The sequence below is a fragment of the Perognathus longimembris genome, chromosome 22 (genome assembly GCF_023159225.1).
Source record: "Perognathus longimembris pacificus isolate PPM17 chromosome 22, ASM2315922v1, whole genome shotgun sequence".
In the NCBI taxonomy this organism is placed as follows: Eukaryota; Metazoa; Chordata; class Mammalia; order Rodentia; family Heteromyidae; genus Perognathus; species Perognathus longimembris.
In genome coordinates, this window is record NC_063182.1 from 5,440,204 (window position 1) to 5,460,349 (window position 20,146).

Sequence of the window (20,146 nt, forward strand, 5' to 3'; positions counted from 1 at the left end):
ATCCCAAAGTTCCAGGAGTGCTCCAAAGAAACCAGTCCACCTGGAAGCAGGCCTTGTTTATCCTCTGGATTCCAGGGACAGCTCCAGGACTGCTTGCTGGCACTCAGGAGGGAGAGGATAATTGACTCTGGCAGGCTCTCACCAGCATTTGGCACATGTACATCTTTTAGGTCACTACAAATAACTTAAAAATGTGTGTGTGTATGTGTGTGTGTGTGTGTGTGTGTGTAGAAAAATTATTTTATTTATGAGTCTACAGAGCAGTTAGTTATTTCATAGAAGTTGGGACTACTTAGTGAGGGAACTCAGAGGCTGACTTCTACCATGGCTATAAATGTCCCAGATCTACTTACCATTCTTTGAACCTTAACAATCCCCTTCACCCCTAGCTCAGTAGTCTGAAAAAAATTACACACCAAGTAGTTTCTAATTTGGAGGAATTACTGCAGTATGTAATTTCCCTATTGGGACATTCCCTGACTTCTCTCTCTCATCATTTGTTTATTTCTGCCTTAACAATCACTATCATCCAGATAGTGAAAGTCCAGATTGAAAAATACATTAATAGATTTTATTTTCTGAGAAGTTTTATATTTGCAGATAAATTATGCAAATGAAGTTTCTATAGACCACTCTTCCTAATTAGTAACATCTTGCATTTGTGTGGTTTACTAGAAATAATGACTCACTATGGATACATTATTACTGGATAATGACTAGAGTTTACAATAGAATTCACCTTTTGTTCTTTTGAGTTTGAACTAGTTTAGACAAATACTGCATCACATCTATGATACATACCACTAGAGTAGCAAATAGAATAATTTAAGTACCCTAAAAATGCCCTGACTGCAACTATTCATCCCTGGCAACCACTGTTTTATGAACTGGATAGTTTTGCACCACATGGTATTGTCTTTTCAGACTGCACTCTTTTACTTAGGAATATGCATTTAAGATTCTGCCATGATTTTCCTGTGGCTTGAAAGCTTATTTTTTATGGTTCAATAATTGTTTGAGAATATCACAGTTTACCCACTCACACCTATTAAAGAATATCTTAACTGCTTTCAATTGTTGGCAATTACAAGTATGATTGTTAAAAAACATCCATGTGGATATCTGTCTGTAGATACAAGTTTTGGGTGAATACTAAGGAGTACAAATGCTAGATTATATGGTAAAAAATGTGTTTAAGATGTTAAAAAAAAGTGCCAAATTGTTTTCCAAGTGCCTGTATCCCTTTGCATTCCTACCACTGCTCTACACCTTCACCAACATCTTTTGAGGTATTCTGATAGATGTGAAGTGGTACCTCTTATTTTTCTTTGTAACAGATGATATAAAGCATTTTTTCATATGTTTATTTGCTATTTGGATATCTTTGGTAAAGTATCTGTTTGGATTTCTTGTCCATATTTTAATTGTGCTCTTATTAGCATGGATTAATTATATATAGGGGTATCATCGTGATACTTTCAAACATAAATTAATGGAGCCTCTGTATAATTGTTTTGTTTATGTATCGTTGAGTCTTAACAGAGGTCTTTGTACATCTAAAATAGTGATCCTTTGTATGTTTTGCAACTATTTTTTTTCCTAGTTTGTGCTTCATCTTTTCATTATCTTAACAGGGTGGACATTTTTAGTTTAAATGAAAGCTTTTGTGCTAGTCAGAGTTCATCATTGCGACAAAATACTTGATAGGATAAATTTAACAGGGAAAAAAAACTTATTTTGCCTCAAAGTTTCAGAGGACGAAGTGCATGGTGGGCTGGTTCCATAATGTGGGGCTGAGTTGAGGTGACTATTATGGCGGCGGAACCTGTGGAGGAGGAGGCTTCTAACCTCGCGGGAGCCAGGAAGGAGCCAAGTGCTAGTGGGCCCTCTCCTCTTCTCCTGTTTATCCCACCAAAACCTCCAGCCTCTAGGACGCTGACACCCACATTCAGGTTATGCATTTCCCCTTAGCCCTTTCTGAAAACATCCTCAGACACCCCTCCAACTGTGCTTTCCTCGTCTTTTTATAAATTTAATTTTATTGTCAAGGTAATATACAGAGGGGCTACAGTACATTTTTTGTCAACCTTGTTACTTCTTCCTTTACTTTCTCTCCTCCTGCCCCCAGTTGTACAGTTATTTTACAACATATCAACTTGTAAGTATCACTGTTGCACTGGTTTGCCTTTTATTCTTTGTCTTGCCATTTTGATGTTCCCCTTCCTTTTCCCTAATTCAGATAAAAGTAATCTTGTAGGTGTTTAAATATCCTATCTTCTTCTACATTTTTTAATAGACTATGCTTTTGACTCTGTGCCTAAAAACATTATCATAACCAAACCATCTAGGTTCTCTCTTGGTTACAGAAGTTTTGTAGTTTCTCATTTTACATTTAGGCCAGTGATCCATTCAGAATTAATTTTGGTAAAATACTGTAAAGTATGCATGCAGATACACTTTTTAAATTATCCAACAATAAAATTTTGATTTTTATATGAAGTTTTGATTTTAAATGTGAGCCAACATTTAAATTTCCTTCCTGTCTCCCTCTTCCCTTTTTCATTCTCTCCCCACAAACTTGAAGTCTCCTCTTCTAACACTCATGTCTATAAGCTGTATTTAGACTATCTACTCCCTTGTTCCCTTACCTGGAATACTTTTCGTCCACCCATGTGCATCTTGTCTAATGTTCACATACTAATTGATATTCAGTTGTATCAAACTCTGAACACTCCTATAAGCTTTAAGTTCCATTTAACACTGCTTTATGATACTATCTTTCCTCCTTAGACAGATTGTAAACTCAGCAAAGATAAGAATTCTCTTTGATTTATCATAGGTAAAATTACATAATTTCAGATTAATTAGACTTTGGTGTACCAACTGTCTTTTGATCTTCAGAAGTGACTACTTCAAGTGTACAGTTGAGGACTTCCAAAGAGTTAAACATAGCAGCCTTGCCTTGGCAGAGGCAAAATGCAACTTTAATTTGTATGCCTTATATAGCTTTATGCTCATGCCAACAAGAGGACACTGATCTCCTTGGGGAATAAGGGAAGACTAACCCTTGTGTGTATGATCATACATACAACCTATTATCCTAATTGCCCAAATATCACAAGTAACAAGCATATTTCTTTTATTACAATTTTCTGTAAGGTCATGGTAATAATCTACTTTGGGAAAGAGTGAAAAGGAACAAGTAGAATAAAAACAGCCGTTTCCTGGTGTTTGGTTAACTACCTTATGTTTAATGTATAGTTAAGCATCCCTGGCCTTTGCTTTTGGTTTCCTTCCACATCAACTGTTTTCATCCAAGGACTTCTGTACACTTCAAACTGAACAAAGACGGAGAGAATGACATAAAACGGAGCTCTTGCTTGGTTGTGATGAACCCCAATCACCATGGCAAAGTATGACGGTCAACTTCTCAGAATTAATTTACTTGGAGAAATTATTCTGTCAGCATTGTCTGCTTCATGGTCTATACAGACAAATCCCAGGCATGAAAAGTCAGAGCACAGGATCCCAGACACAGACCTTCAGCTTGGCTGGGGAACCTGTCTTCAGGGGGACTTGGGGCTCTGGCACGTTCCTCATGCAGGAATCAGGGAAGATGCCGGTTGGGTATTGTCAATGACTTTGCTTCTACTTCACGATCAGCCTTCCCTAACCTCAAGACTCACACTTGTCTGTCAGAGACTTGCTCAGCTTTGGGCAGTGACCTTGTTGGAAAACACACCTACACTCTTGCCTACCCCTAATTATCCTCCAAAGATGGAAAAGTAGACCTATTCCCGCATCATCCTCTCATCTCTGGGGAATTCCTCTCCCTACCCCCACAAAAAATCTGTACCACGCAGGATAGTATGAAGCATTTAGAGTAATCCATAGTATGTTAGGAACATAAATCATATGTAGATATGATACCTTAAAGAATCGCAAGATCCTCGATCCTCTTTTAGGACTTGTTTAAAAGACATATCCTCCTTTTACTTAGCTGCCTAAACAACCTCTCGGTACACTCTGTACTCAGTGGTGACTCAGGGTTTCAAGATACCAGCCATTGAAAACAAAGATTAAAGACCACTAGTTGGATTGGTTGGCTAAAATTGGGGGATGTTAAGCAACCTGGGCTAGAAGTTCAACTTTGCTCATGCTGAGCAACAAATAACTGTAACTGCTAGGTATAGAGATCCAAAGCAAACTGAAGAGAGGCAGGAAAAAAGGAAAGAGAAAATAGAGTCTCTTTAAACTCTAGGAAAGTATTACAGGACAGCCTAAGAAAGCAGCTAGAAAGGTGAGGAGGCTCTGCAGGCAAGGTCTGTCACAGGGCATGAGAAGACACTCAATGCTCATAAGCTTCACAAAGCCAACTCTTCTAAGCTCTTGAGATACGGGCCCACTCTTTGGTATAAAAAATACTATGTAATAAATAATGAGTCAGAAACATTTGGTATGATTTTTTTTTTTTTTTTTTTTTTTTTTTTTTTTTTTTTTTTGGCCAGTCCTGGGCCTTGGACTCAGGGCCTGAGCACTGTCCCTGGCTTCTTCCCGCTCAAGGCTAGCACTCTGCCACTTGAGCCACAGCGCCACTTCTGGCCGTTTTCTGTATATGTGGTGCTGGGGAATCGAACCTAGGGCCTCGTGTATCCGAGGCAGGCACTCTTGCCACTAGGCTATATCCCCAGCCCTTGGTATGATTTTGATTGGGTCTCTTTGGTATGCTCAATTTAGGATTTCATTGTACACATGCAGTGTAGGGTCCAATTTGGAATCACTTTTCCTCCCCCTATCATCTAGTATTCCTTAGTTACTTATGAAATAAAAATTATTAGGCCCACTTTGTGGATCTGTAAATATCCAAGAGAGAAAGAATCATGCCAGTCATGGCACACAAAGGGCGAGGAGGCTGCTGACTTCTTGGTGTCTCATCCTCATGCTGGCCTCGCCAAGTGCACAACTTCCCACGGGCCGTGTGTGGAGGAGCCTCAGCTATTTTCAGCAGAGGAAGGCAGAATCAACTGGTTTTTTTCCCTGACTCTTCTGCAGCTGAGAGTCCAGCTGCTCTGGTCGTAGCCTCACATTCCTTCTGCAAAGGCTCTGGCTGACAAGATTTATGGCGTGGTCTAAAGAAGCATCCTAAACAATGTGAGACGAAGCCAACAGAGAAAACTTTTTGACCATAGCTGAATAGTTTCTGTGGGGGATTGGACAATTAGTCCCCACACTGCCTGGTTTGGCTGTGGATATATGAGGCCTAAAGTAAAGCGAAATGGGCTCTTCTCTTTTATAATCTCTGGTGAGAGATTATAGTCATTCAAAGGTTTGAGGATGGAAGTTTACTAGAAGCTTTTCTTTACGGAAGTAAAAGGAGTATTGAATATTCTCAACACAGTCACGGAAAGAGAAAGTGAGACAAGAGAACTGAATAAAGACAGACGTGGATACTGATCTACTGAGTGACTGTAGTCCTTGCATGTTGGTAAAGCTAAATGAAATTGCTTTTCATGCCCAGCAGCCGGCACAGCCATCACCAAAGCCATCTTTAGCAGCACAGTAAATAAAAGATCACCCAGGCCAAGAAGCAGTATGTTTAGCATAGTGACTCCCATTTGAGATGACAATGCTTAAAAAAAAATCCACAACAACACAGCCAAGCTCCAAGTTTAAATCATGTTTATGGGACAATGGCCCCAAACAGGTAGAGGTAGAGAGTAAATTCCAGCAGAATTGCCCATGGAGGCCCTTCTGTAGCAGGGAAGTGAACATCATACTTACAGTGAGTTGGGCCTGGTGGGTTTAACCACATCCAGGTCGGGGTCACTGGAGTTCATGTTGGGCTGTAAGCTGCTGCTGGAATTAAGGGTACTGTTTGCATTTGATGAGACAGATTCCAAACTGGAGTTGATGATACTGTTCCTTTGTTCCTCTGGGAAAAAAAAAAAGAATGGCACAGTCTCATGTTACTATTATTGCATAAAGACAGTCTATTCCTATGCAGGTAAGAATTAACAAATAATGAAACTGGATTGAGATTTTTAAAGCTTTAAAAAAGGACACAGGAAAGCATCAGAAAGAGGAGTAGGGCAGGGTCAAGATGAAACAGGTGACAGAAAATGGGTAAAACCCCTTCCTCAACTTGACAAATACATCCCTTTCCCTTTAAAGTGAGCCAGGCTTTTGCCTGCTATGGCACCATAAATTGGAGCAGTGGCCACTGCAGACCCCTTGCATTCACACAGATCCTCTTGGCTTCTGTGACACTCACCGTTTGTTCTAACACGCCCTTCTCTTAACACTGCCTTAACTGCTCAGACTATGCCCTGACGATCGATTTCTTTATTACTCAACTAGACTAAGTTCTTAACCCCCTCAGCCTTCTGAGTTTTACTACATCTATGTATTTGATAGATAACTTCAAAGTTAATTCTTTCATAAACACAGCTGTAAGAACCTGCACAGTAGTCTGTATATAAAAGCAAACCTAGCGAGTCAAAGCGGTCATGCTCATTTATGTCTAGAAAAGATTACCAAGCCAGGAAAGAGAAAAGCCTGAATTCTTTTCAATTATCCATCTCTGTTCAGTTTTGTGAACTAAATAATTTGCACTAGTTCTTAGATTGTTGGCTAAGAAATCTCTAAAATGGGGAGAGCAAGAACTTCCTTGCACAGTTCGCAGAGCTGTCTTAAGGATCAAGTGGGATCATATGCAGGAATGTGTTTTGTAAACTTTGGAATAGTGCTCAAAGAAATGAACTTTCTGTTTCTTCTCAACTTTAAAAACTTGGAACCATGTATTAAGAGAACATTTTGTGGATTATGTAGCTAAATGACGCAGGCACCATTGCTGTAGGAAAATAATACAGACAATGCCAATTTCACCCTCACCTCATTCCCTATAGATAAAATTGTAGTGAAATCAATTGATGTTTCTGGCAACGGTTTCACTTGTCAGGTAATCATTTTGATGAACGGTAAGGAGATTTTCAATGTGAATTAGACGTTATATGATAGCCCTAAGAGTCAGGCTAGAATTATTTACATATTCATTTTAGAAGACATTTGAACTTAGGTCTCTTTAGGTAATAAAAGAGCTATTATCATACTAGTCATATCTGTAAAAACAAGTTATGCCTATGAAACGGTTACTATTCCCATTATACACACACACACACACACACACACACACACTTCCTATCCCACTAAAATCTTGGCAAATTATTTTTTTCTTCTTTATAAAATTTTGTTTCTTTCTGAGACAAGGTCTTGCTATGTAACCAAGGCCAACTTTTTTTTTTTTAACCAAGGCCAGCTTTAAAGTTGTGATACTTCTGCTTCAGCTCCCAAATATTGGGGTTACAGGCATTTGCCACCATCTCCTGTTAGGCAAATACCATGGTCTTGCAAAAAGCTCCAAGAGGGCTGGGGATATGGCCTAGTGGCAAGAGTGCTCGCCTCGTATACAGGAGGTCCTAGGTTCAATTCCCCAGCACCACATATACAGAAAATGGCCAGAAGTGGCGCTGTGGCTCAAGTGGCAGAGTGCTAGCCTTGAGCAAAAACAAGCCAGGGACAGTGCTCAGGCCCTGAGTCCAAAGCCCAGGACTGGCCAAAAAAAAGCTCCAAGAGGGCTGGGGATATAGCCTAGTGGCAAGAGTGCCTGCCTCGGATACACGAGGCCCTAGGTTCGATTCCCCAGCACCACATATACAGAAAACGGCCAGAAGTGGCGCTGTGGCTCAAGTGGCAGAGTGCTAGCCTTGAGCGGGAAGAAGCCAGGGACAGTGCTCAGGCCCTGAGTCCAAGGCCCAGGACTGGCCAAAAAAAAAAAAAGTAAAACTAGGAAATAAACTGAAAAAATACTTTAAAAAATATTTTAAAAAAAAGAATATCTTAAATGAAATCTCCTAAATTCTACTTATGTTTATTGAGAGCTTACTGAGTACTGAACATGATAGCCAGACAGCAGATTCTGACACAAATATCTTCATTATTTAAGACATAAAATTGAGTTATCAGCTTGCACATGTTTATTTGACTATATGTCAATATCTTCATTGGAGTTTAAATAGTTTAAAATAAAGCTTTGGAGCCAAAATTGAAAATGATTTTTAAAAAGATGCTTTGCTTTATACAATACCAGAATCTTGATTTTCATCACATAGGATACTAAAAGCTAGATTTACAAAAAGGTTATTGCTACTGTATTACAAATTAGGTGTTTTCATGAGTGAACAAGAAAAAAGTGGAGCAAATGGAATGGAGATTTTGGGGCGGGGAGAGGGCAAAGTCAGCAAAATCAAACAGATGGCTACATCCAAACTAACCTTGAACATTTCTAACATTTCATTTCCTGGAGGATATTAGAAGCCTTTTTCTACAGAAATAAATTTTTCTTGAGCTTTTAGTTCAATACATGTATGTGTGTAGATATTTAAGACCTTTCACTGATACATGATCTACAACCTTACAACACAACAATAAAAAACAAAAGATCAAGGAAACTAGTTATTTGTCCAAGAGGAAAATGCACACAAAAAATATAGGATTTGAGGGTGTTGCAGTGAAAGATTGTCAAATGTGCATTCTAGATTCCTAACTAGTACCTCTTGATGGGTTGACACATGATAAGGAAATCCAGATCCTTATTGCAAGACACCTTAGTTTTGTTGAGATAGTGTCATTATCTGAAATCATAGATAATGAGACTGAAAACGTCTAGGTGGAAGATGGAAACTGAAATGTTGACAGTCTTGACTGAGGATGAGTAGGAAGGTAAAGAACATTGCAGAGAAGGGGTGGAGAGTAAAGTCAAAAGCAAGTCAAATGTTTCAGCAGTCATGGCAAAGTATACCAAGACAAATTCTAAAGCATTTGGAATAAATTAAGAAATAAAGAGAAAATGATTCAAGAATGCCATTCAAAACAAGAGGACTTTTTTTTTTTTTTTGGTCCTATGAACAAGTGACAACAGGCAGTCTGGAATACTTTTAACTGAAAATGAACCCAATTCTTCCCATCACAGAAACTGTACTTCTTCTACTGATTCAGGTTACTTCTGGCCTCCTCCTCAGAAGGTACACGGGAACAGATGGCAATAACATTGCTGGTGGAAAACAAATCATAGGCTAGTGGACTTCAAGAGAAAAACAACAACCAGTTAGGAGTCAAATAAAAAAGATGATAAATGGCAAAAAGAAAAGAGAGAGAGGGAATGTCTAAACTCAGAATTGTATGTTTAGACATGTTGGAATCAGAGTATTTGCCTTCTCTCAAGATGTGTGTCAACAAGAATATCTCTTCGTATTAGTCACAAAAAACAAGGACAAATACCACCATCCTAAGCATAATCAGTAATTCATGCACTGAGTGCTTCCACAGACCTATGTCTTAAAGAACTGGAGAACCAGCCTTGATCTGTAAGGATGCAGACTGTGAAAGAGCAGGCCCATGCTGTCTGGTCACCAGCATCAAGTGAAGAGATCAGTGAGGCCACCATTTGCTGTGCTTCCCTGGCATCTAGACCGTGATCATGTATACCACTGCTCTGTGAATAGTTGTAATAAATAATAAATATAAGAAAATAATATGTAATCACAAGTTATTCTTGAGATAGATGAATGGAGAGAGAAAAGGGAGAATGCGGTCATAATATTCAGTTCAATGCGTATCCTATGAAACTAAGAACATTGAAGGGAGAAATCTGGTTGGAATGGATGGAGGAACTATTTTTTTTTTAAGTGATTCTGTTGGAACAGAAAGGGCTAGTCTGAATTTTGCTGGCATTTCAGGAGGGACCACTAATGTCTTTGACAACAAAGTACTGATGACAGGCAGTATCTTTTTTGTGGGTTAAAAATTTTTTTTTTTTTTACAAATCAGGAATGGAAAAAGGTAAATTTGCAACCAATTCACTGCAACTAAAAAAGGAAGGCCACAGAATAATTTTGGTAATATTGTACTTGTTCTGGAGGTTGCCATGGAAATCTAGGAGCTCAGCTACTTTGCTTTCCACATTTACTAAGTGTCTACAACTCACTCGAATGGCACCCCTTCCTATAAGGCAGGCAGGATGACTGTTTATCACAGAACCCGCAGGGGAGGGCAGGACAGCACACACAGAGCCAAGCCAAATGCACACTTCTTGGCATGACTGAACATGTCTAGCTCATTGAATACACAGAACTGGTAGATAAACATAAAACCAAGGCCCTCAAAATCACTTTAGAAGAGTTTCTCAGTGTGCAAAAATCTTCTTAGAATTCAGGCTAATATGGCATCACCCCGCCATGCCCAAGACTAGAAATCAAAAAGAAAGGGAATGGAACTGTTCCTGATTCCTCCCAGAGTCCAAAAGACAGGAGGGAGCTAACACAACAATCAAACAAGAAAAAAAGGGAGTTACCAAATAGATGGAAGCTTTACAGGAACTTGGGGCTTTATATATATGGATATATGAAGGCACAAGTAAAATACCTAGAGGCTTTCAAGTGCTGTGCTTGGGAGAGAGGTGTACTTTCTCCTGCTTGTTAAAGTTTTGCAATGAAGTTTGTAATGCATCATCTTGACAAGATAGGATGATAATAGCATGGCAGCTTAATGAATGTTGCAATAAAAAATGATGAGTGCACAGCAGTTTCTGAGCTTCCCATCTCTGGGAAACACCCAAGTACACAAAAAGCTTGGAATCAGATTTTCTGCAGCATTTTTTTCTTTCCCCTATAGTTTTTGCTTCTGATAATAGTGGCATGCCACACCACAGTAAAATCTGAGGAGGTCTAATTTCATGCTGACTCAGTTCCCAGTTGCTAAGATAAAAATAATCTTTAAAAAGCAGTTTGGGTGATATGTTTGAGCATATAAAAAGAATTTGGGTAACATTTTCTGGTGGTTAACTGGAGAACAGTGTTTCATGGACTTTGCTTCCCCTGGCTGTCTTTGAACCGTGAACCTCAGATCTCAACCTCCTGAGTAGCTAGTATTAACGGCGTGAGCCACCAGTACCTGGCCATACATGTCATTTTTGTAGTAACTACATAAACTATGTGGCTTTCAGGCATACACGTTAACCACACATAATTAATCCAGAGCCACAATATACATTCTGTAGCCTGTGTGACAATAGGAATCTATGTGGATAAACACGCCATCTGCCAAAGCCAACAGGTGTGTCCAGAGCACACAGAATCTCTAGAAGCAACCTGAGATATGGCCCAGGCTAGGGCTCTGACAGTTCAGAGAAAGCTGTTGAACTGTTTGCATTTCCTGCCATTTTTCAGCAAGCAAACATATGAGAAGTACATAAGCAAAATTCTCAAGCTCTCACTGGGTCGGTCTGGGAGAGAGTCCAGCATGCATTAGCTGAACTAAAAGAATTAATCAGAGCCATAATCCTAGCAGCTAGTTAACATGATCCATGTGAAGCAAGGCCCAAGAATCCATTTCTACCCCTGTGCCACCTCTACCAATACTGCACTATAGATCCCAAGCTGCTGGGGCATCTGTACTCAAGCATCAAAGAAGCTCTCTCTGGAACCTGCACAGTGGCATTTCCCTCACTACAGGCCTGGCCTCTAGAATCCCAAGGCTCCGTAGGGGGAACTATTTCCTTAATCCACCATGAGGTGAAACTATAGCCTGATAATAATCATTACAATCACAACTAACAGTTATTAAGTACTTACTAGGTCTAGGCCTAATGTCAAGTACTTTATATATACTGGCTTACTTTATCATGGTAATTACCATCCAGGGAAGCTACCATTAGTGACCAATTTTACAGATGAAAAAACAAGAGGTCTGGGAAAGGAAAGACATATCCTCCAGCTCTCAGAGCTGGTAGCTGGTAGAGATGGTAATAAAATGACTTGGTCTGCATGCAGAGCCTCTGCTGTAACGCAACATAATAGAGCAGTGTGCTCCGAACCTTAACAGTGCTTTTACAATTTGAGTTCGAGGCAGCATCACCAGGATCCAGTAAAATATGGATGCCCGAGCTCCTACTTCAGAAAGTCCTGGGGACAGCATGCGGCATCTATGTTTTTAAAAATAAATTCTCTATAATCTAGTGCACGTTCAAGTCCAAGATTCATGGTTCCAAGTATCTCACGTCACTATCTTGGTATAAATACTCAAAATCTGGGACAATGTCACTCTTAAATATTACTTTGTCTCACCTTGGAAGAAGAAATCTAAAAGGTACAAGACCATGTCCCTATCCCCTCCAGTCCTCCGGCTCTACGTTCTCGACAGTGTCCTGAAAAAGTACAGCTCGAGTGGCAGAACCTTTCACCTGGAGAGAGAGGTCTCCTTTCTGCTAGGTGATTACTCTGTGTGGAAACTTAGAGATTAAATAGTAATCTCCTTTGCGACCATCCGTCTGGCAGCACAGTTCGAAAGCCTCATTCCATCTGTTTGGAGGTGATGGCAGAGGAGACTAAGTGCCTTGGCCCCGTGGGTTAAAGCCACCACTGAATACACACTGCTCTTTACAAAGCCAGTGCTGGATTTAGAAGGAAGGCTGCCATGTGGCTGCATCCCACCAGTTTGCATATTAAAGAGCCCATTCAATATGGCCAGCTGCCCCCATGGTAGCCTTGGAGGCTGAGACAGATGGATTTTACTGCTTCTCAAACTCAGCCCAGCGAGGTTTCACTTCTATCATGTAGAGCTGACGAAAACACCCTTGTGGGGGATAACATGGCAGAGGAAGGGGAGACCTGAGTAACCAATTCCCCTTCGGCCATCTGCTACTTGTTTACCTTCTTCGACCTCAGCTGATGTGTCCGTAAAATGTGGATGAGAGTCTGTCCTAGAGGATTATCAACTGGGGAGAGGACATTGAGATCACGATGGGCTAAGCAGGCCAATATAATTATTTTAATCATTGCTATTGAGGCTCAAATCTAACTTGGCCTCGGTTATCAAATGTGTTGTCTTGTCCTTCCTTATTAGCTCCTCAGCTCCTAACAGGCAGGCTCTCAGTTTAATGCAACTTTAACGTGCAGATATAGGAGTGAGACCGAAGATATTTGCTCTTGGAAATAAGGTTGGGTTTGCAAACCAGGTCCTCCCAGCCATCCTTCACAGAAGGTGTGGAGCTTCTCTGGACCCACCCTACACAGTGGATGTGGAACTGAATGATGGTTGGTTAATGGCAAACCTCTGAAGTTGAACAAGCAGCTACAAATCTGTAATTCTGTTCCTGGGTGACGTTTAGTATATTACTAAATAAATTTTCTGCTGGGGTCAAGGCGAGGGGGGTAGACAAATGAAGAGAAGGGGTAAAAATGCACTTATGAATTCCATGTACAATTCAATCTTTCAAAATTAGGGGAAAAAAAGAAAGAAAGGGGTGGGTTGGGCGATATGGGTGAGAAGGTTGAAAGGGTTGAGATTGATCAAGATGCACTGTATTCATAAACTGTCTTATTAAATGGCAACTCCTCTGTACAACTAAAGGTAATAAAAATAAACAAAAACTATATTTCCCTCCAGCTGAAAAATAATGAATGCCCAGCATCAGAAATTACTTGGTACGTTGGTCATATATATTAAACATAGATAAATATAGAATGATTTATATGAGAAAATTTCATCCAAGCTCAATTTGGGGATATTATCATTTCATAGTCCCCTCTCAGTTCTAGAGACCAAGTTCCCCGGAGCTCCTTAAAGCAGGACTCTGTCCCAGTCCTTCCGGTCCACTCCCCTCATCCCCACAGACACAAGCGGAAAGTCATGATGTGCTAGTGACAGGGTACACTATAGTTCCACCCACACTGAAGAAAAAGTCCTTCCAGAAGAGGAGGGAAACATGTGTGAATATGATCTAATATGCCATGTACTTCTAGGAATCTTAAGTACAAGTGCAAAGGTAGGGGTTGAGCCTTCAAGAGCTTTCCTCAGGAGTACCTTCTTTGTGAAGAGGAAAGCTAATGACTTTCTGATTCCAGAGTATTGGCCCAGATTCACCTTCCAGAGAAAGGAATGTGTTCTACTTTCTACACAGAGCAAGACTAATGCAGAAAGGTGGGCTAGCGGTCACCTGACAGGAAGTGACTGGAACCTCAAAGCTTCAGCCCCATTATTGCAAGGCTGGCGAATGCAGAGGAGACTGAGCAGTAAAATGCAGAGTACTTCACTGAGGAGAGATGGGCATAAATGGACACGAGAGATCAGGCAGACAGACATAAGAGGAAATGAGCTTCTGAAAAATAAGCCTTGGCAAGCACAAAGGTAGAGGAGAGGCACGTGGCTGTGTGCATGCACCTGATATGAATGTGTGGCCACACAGCATAATCCTTCCAACAAGGCTTTTTGCCCTGTGACAAGAACCTGAAAAAAGGTTAAGTTCTCAACAAGCTGGACAGGGGTCACAGCAAACGCTATACAGGCAGGCAAACAGTGAGTGTCCAGAGCAGTATAAACGGCCACTGACAACACTGACTGAGACTAGCTCTCAGGTCAGGTGAAGAGAAGAGACTTGAGTTTGTGTATTTTTCTTTCATTGTTAGGTTGGAGTCCAGAACTTGAGCTTGGTACCCACTGCTTTTGCTTTTGGGCTAGTGTTCTACCAACTGAGCCAACCTTCAACCCTGAGATTAGTGTTAGTCAAAATGTAGGGCTAGGGCTACAGATGCTAATGTGGAATGTTCTAACTGGGGATCAGGATGGATTTCTTTTTTACACAAATGATTACATATTGTATAATAGAAGACAACAGTGAAAACCTCAAATTCATCATTTTAGAGATGTCACAATTCATGATGAGGCCACATATAAAGAAATACGTTGTTTCAATATCTGTTTAAAATGTATTAAGCAGGGCTGGGGATATAGCCTAGTGGCAAGAGTGCCTGCCTCGTATACACGAGGCCCTAGGTTCGATTCCCCAGCACCACATATACAGAAAACGGCCAGAAGCGGCGCTGTGGCTCAAGTGGCAGAGTGCTAGCCTTGAGCGGGAAGAAGCCAGGGACAGTGCTCAGGCCCTGAGTCCAAGGCCCAGGACTGGCCAAAAAATAAATAAATAAATAAAATGTATTAAGCAGAAAACAGTCATGAATTACAGGGTTGTGGCATAACAGTATAGACGTCATTGAAGTTTGAGAGTTAGATATGTAAAGAAGCCTTAAACTGAAAAGTATGGTTATATTTAAATATGTATAACTTTACCTGTACTTCAAACCCAAAGAATGCTATAAGTAAAATTTTGTCCTTAACAGACTGGACAAAAGGGAAAGGCGAATTGCGTGAAAACATTCCAAAACACTGTCACCTGCTGAATAGTGAAGGGAGGCTGTACTGAATCAGAGCCCTGAGTTCCTCGTGGCAGTGACTCGCCCACGCCTACCACAATATTGCTCCTAGTGTCACAGCAACAAATAAGAAGCATGCACACAGGCCATGCATACACGTACTCTTTGTATGTATAAATACTTTTTCAGTCAAATACACATAGACACACACATATGTATGTTTACACACATATATGCAGACATACATACAGATGTTCTAAAAATATTTTACTCTGGGGAAGGAGGGTGACTAGATCCTTCCTCCCCAATATCTGACCCAGGTGCAGTCCTGTTTCTGGGGAGCATTTCCTAATACTGAGAGGGAAGCTCTGCTGGTTCAGTGTCTACCATCTGCAGCCTCTTCTGCAGTTTCAGGCAGGTTTGCTTTCACACATCCTTAACTTTCAGCCTCTGCTTTGTGCAAGAAAGCTCATCTTGGGCAAAGAACTAATTTATTTTTCTCATCTTCTCTTTCTTTTCCCTCTTTGCTTCAGAGCATGCTTCCAAACCTATTCCAAGGCTACAGCTGCAGTCTGACCACAAGCCCGGCACTATCTGAAGCCCAGGGGAATTGACCAATACTGTTCCCAACCGCACTGTACATTGCTTAGTAAGGAACCTTAGGTGACCGTGGCTTTCCTGGAAACCCGAGAAGCACATCACCCTGTAGCTTAATTCACTTGGCAGATGAGGATGAGGTCAGTCCTGCTCCAAGTGTTCAGAGGGGCCCCGGGCCCTGTGCTGATTGTGGAGAGAATGACCCCAGTCAGATGTGCAAGAAGAACACAAGCTACTATTGGAAGGGAGGCCAATGCCAGCATGGCATCAAAGCTCCACAGCATACAGATTCACGGAATTAGAAATACTTTTAGGAATTGGGCTGAAGGAAATGATGGAGATGAAGGGACATTAACAGGAGCTTTACTTATAAAAGCAAAGCATCTGCAACACACCAAATGGTGCTAAGTACCAAGGTGCAGGAACGAAATTATGTAATCCTACGACATCTTTAAATGCAGTGAAGTCTTGGAGGTAGAAGTGCTTTCAAGAGTTACATTAAAGCAGGCTCTTATTTTGCCATCAAGGAGATACAAAAACTTAAGTTTGGGGGTTTTATTTTTTGGAAGTACTGGGGTTTGAGCTGAGGACCTCATACCTGCTGCGTAGACACTCAAGCTACGCCCCCAGCCTTTGTTGGTGCCGGTTTCTTCTTAAGATAGTGTCTTGCTTTGTGCCCAGGCCAGGCTGGACTGTGAGCCTTCTGTTTGTGCTTCCTCAGTTTGCTGGGGTGACAGGCACCCAGTACTGTGCCCGAGCATTGTGTTTCCATTGTAGTGGGAATAGCAAGAATATGACCATGCCCAGCCACTGACAGAGATGGAGTCTTGCAAGCCTTTGTCCTGAGCTGGCCTGGAACTGTGCTGGGCATGAAACCTTTTTCTGTTGCAAAGAGAAAGAAAAGTACCGCGCCAAATAGGGGACCCTGGTGGGGGTGCGTGCGGTCACTTGCCTATAATCCCCAGCAGTCAGGACCTGAAGCAGCAGGTTCATGAGTTCAAGACAAGCCTGAGCTATGCAGGGAGACTCTGTCTCAATAAACAAAACAACAGGCTGGGAATGTGGCTTAGTGGTAGAGTGCTTGCCTAGCATGCACGAAGCCCTGGGTTCGATTCCTTAGTACCACTTAAACAGAAAAATCTGGACATGGCGCTGTGGCTCAAGTGGTAGAGTGCTAGCCTTGAGCAGAAAGAAGCTCAGGAACAGTCCTCAGGCCCTGAGTCTAAACCTCAGGACTGGAAAAAAAAAAAAAAAAAAAAAAAAAACAACCAACAAAAACTCTCCTCAACATAAAAAAAAAACCTCCATGTATACAGCCTTTCCTCTTTAAGTCAAAGTAATTTAGATCCTTTCAGTGCCTTTTTGTTGTTGTTGGTCGTGGGGCTTGAACTCTGGGACTGGGCACTGTCTCTGAGCTCTTAGCTCAAGGCTAGTGTTCTACCACTTGAGCCACAGAGCCACTTCCAGTTTTTTGATGGTTAATTGGAGATAAGAATCTTACTGGCTTTCCTGCCCAGGCTGGCTTTGAACTGCAATCCTCAGATCTCAGCCTCCTGAGTAGCTATAGGATTATAGGTGTGGGCCACTGATGCCTGGCTTGGCTGAGCCTTATACAGATCAATAAGGATAATAATGATGATGCTGATACTGCCATTGCACTATTTACTCAGCACTAACCCTGCAGCTGGCATGCACAAAGTGCTTTAATTTTCACAACAGGTTGATATTTACAGCAGAGCACAAGGCCTCAACTCCTACACTATATGGTCTCCTATTAAAAAAAAACCTGAAACCAGACTGTATATTTTAAGGCCCAGTCTCTGATTGCTGAGAGGCCATTATCCTAATTTAACTAGAAGAGGAAACGGGTCCTGGGATTTGAAGTGATCTGCATATCACACATAGCTGGTGAGCCCAAAGGCAGAATTTCCACGGAGGAATCCTGGAGCCCCAGTTAGCATGGACAACCAATGGATAGATTTCTAAGAGAGAAATTACTGTGCCAACTCAACTCATCACTGTATATCCACTGGCTTAGTCTCCTTACCCAAATCTTAGCTGTAAAAACCAGGCCTTTTCATATTCCCAGTCCCTCGAAGGCGTTCCATAATCATCAGCTATATGTAAGAACAGGCCTTGCCACCAACATGTGACGAAACAATACCTAATAACGGTACGCAGCAGCCCTCAGCCCTGATGTCAGATGCTAAAATGCATGATTTCATCCTTACAAGATGACATTGAGGGGGTAAAGGCTTGTCGTGTAGTGATTTTGTAATAAGAACGAATGTCTGACTGACTTCCAGCTGAGCCCTCGGCCTCAACTCCTACCCCTCACCAGACTCTTCTTACAAAAACAGAAACGCAACTCTGTATTTTAAGTCCTAGTACCTGCTTCAGTGCAGTGTCAGAAATACTGGAATGAAAAAAAAAATGGATGCATTTGTGGTGGTCATTCTCTGCTTTTTGGAACCAGGAGGGATGATGTTCTAATTAATTCGCTCATTCATTCCAAATAGATCAAAGTACCCACTCCAGGCCTGCTGTGGGAGAAAAACATGGGTAAGCAGAGTAAGGCCCCGTCCTGACAGAGGCACATCCCAGTAGGACATGTGGCTTCCTCTGTTAAGCATGTAGACACAAACTGAGTAAAGAAAGGCAAACTGACTCTAAGGAAAGAGGGGCCACGGAGGCCAAGCTAAACCCAGATGGACAGCCAAGAACACAGGCACAGGTGTCTGCCCACAGATCTAGAAAGAGACTCCCCAATAGCAGCTCATGCCTTTCATTTTCAGCAATTCTATTTCCTACCCTCTAGGAGGGTTACTGAGCCGTGGAGATGGAAGGGCAGCGCACAATGACACAGTCTCAAGAACACATAGAGCCAAGAGAACACAGAGGCATCGCTCCTGAGCAGCAGGAAGCCACATGGAAGGTCCACCACCAACGCTGGGCCACAGGGACTCACGTTTCTCTGTTGACTGCACAGCATGGAAGAGCGTTAGAGGCCTCTCACTGCAGGATGGGGGCTTGGAGTCGCTGCTCTTCTTCCGAGACAGGTGCAGCTGGGCATTGGTGAGTGGCACATCAGGCACAGTGTTAAATATCTGAAAAGAAAGTTCCACAAAACAGTTACTTGCTTCTGGGAATAAGAAAGTGCAGGCCTGAATCAATACAACAGAAAGTTTGGTGTTGAGTGAGGGATGGAAAGAAAAGACTGGAGAATGATGAAAGGGGTGACATTGGCTAGGATGCATTATATTCATAAACTGCTATGTGAAATGGCAACTCCTCTGTGCAACTACTTAAAGATAATAACAGTAATAAAGATCATCCTCATTCCATTCCTTTGCTAGAATACTTTTCCAAATAAAATGAACAGAGAGAGAGAGAGAGATTGGAGAAGCCCTCTCTGGCATTTGCTCAGGACTCCATTACAGATATATCTAGGAAGCAGTATTAGACTAGGAACATTCGATTCAGAAACTGATCCTAGAGTTTGGTGACAGTTCACTTCCATTTCTAACCCAGTCTTGCCATGATGCCCAAGAATCAGGGAAAATGGAAGCTACTGGGATAACCACAGCCAGTGTCTATTCAAACGATTTACATTTTATTTTAAATTATATTTTCATTATCTTTAAGTAGTTGTACGAAGGAATTACCATTTAATAGATCAGTTTATAAGGACAATGTGTCTCGGTCAATGTCCCCCTTTGCATCATTTCTCCCCATTTCTCCCAACCCAACCCCTTTCCTCAATTTCTTGACTTCATAGGATATGCATTGAATATAACAGTAGTTTTATGAGAGCCTTTATCCAGAACCAATTAACCAGAAATCCCTTTACTCTGCTTTATCAGGTCCTTTCTCAGTTCTCAACTGCTCCGTAACTTTCTTCAACTGCGAACTCAGAGCAGGGCTTTCCCCTCCCCCCCACCCTGTGCTCACGAGGCGAAGCCTCCCCAGTCAACAGCTTTGCAGTGTGCACGGAGCAGAACCTCCTTGCTCTGGCTTAAAATTAGGAAAAAGTTGATTTTCCCCCTTTTAAAATTATTATCTTCCAATAATTGTACAAAGCGGTTAATATGTGACACGTCTATTTATGTGTACAATGTATCTTGATCAGTCTACCTATGCGTACTGTTGATTTTTAACCCATGATAAGTGGTATAAAGTGTGTGCATACATGCGTGTACATATATATATACAGAGAGAGAGATACAGACATACACACATCCACACACATACATTCTCATCTGTATCTTTGACATTTTGGAAATAGG

General features: G+C 41.4%; 1 protein-coding gene across 1 annotated transcript in view; it reads right to left on the reverse strand.

Moving 5' to 3' along the window:
• The window catches only part of Arhgap26 (Rho GTPase activating protein 26), a 395,353-nt gene that overhangs the window by 64,683 nt on the left and 310,524 nt on the right, over positions 1-20,146 (reverse strand). The window contains exons 19-20 of the mRNA XM_048331455.1: positions 18,829-18,967; positions 5,782-5,932 (exon numbers count right to left, since the gene is read on the reverse strand). Of these exons, the coding sequence (XP_048187412.1) occupies positions 5,782-5,932; positions 18,829-18,967 (290 nt within the window). The remainder of the gene's footprint in view (positions 1-5,781; positions 5,933-18,828; positions 18,968-20,146) is intronic.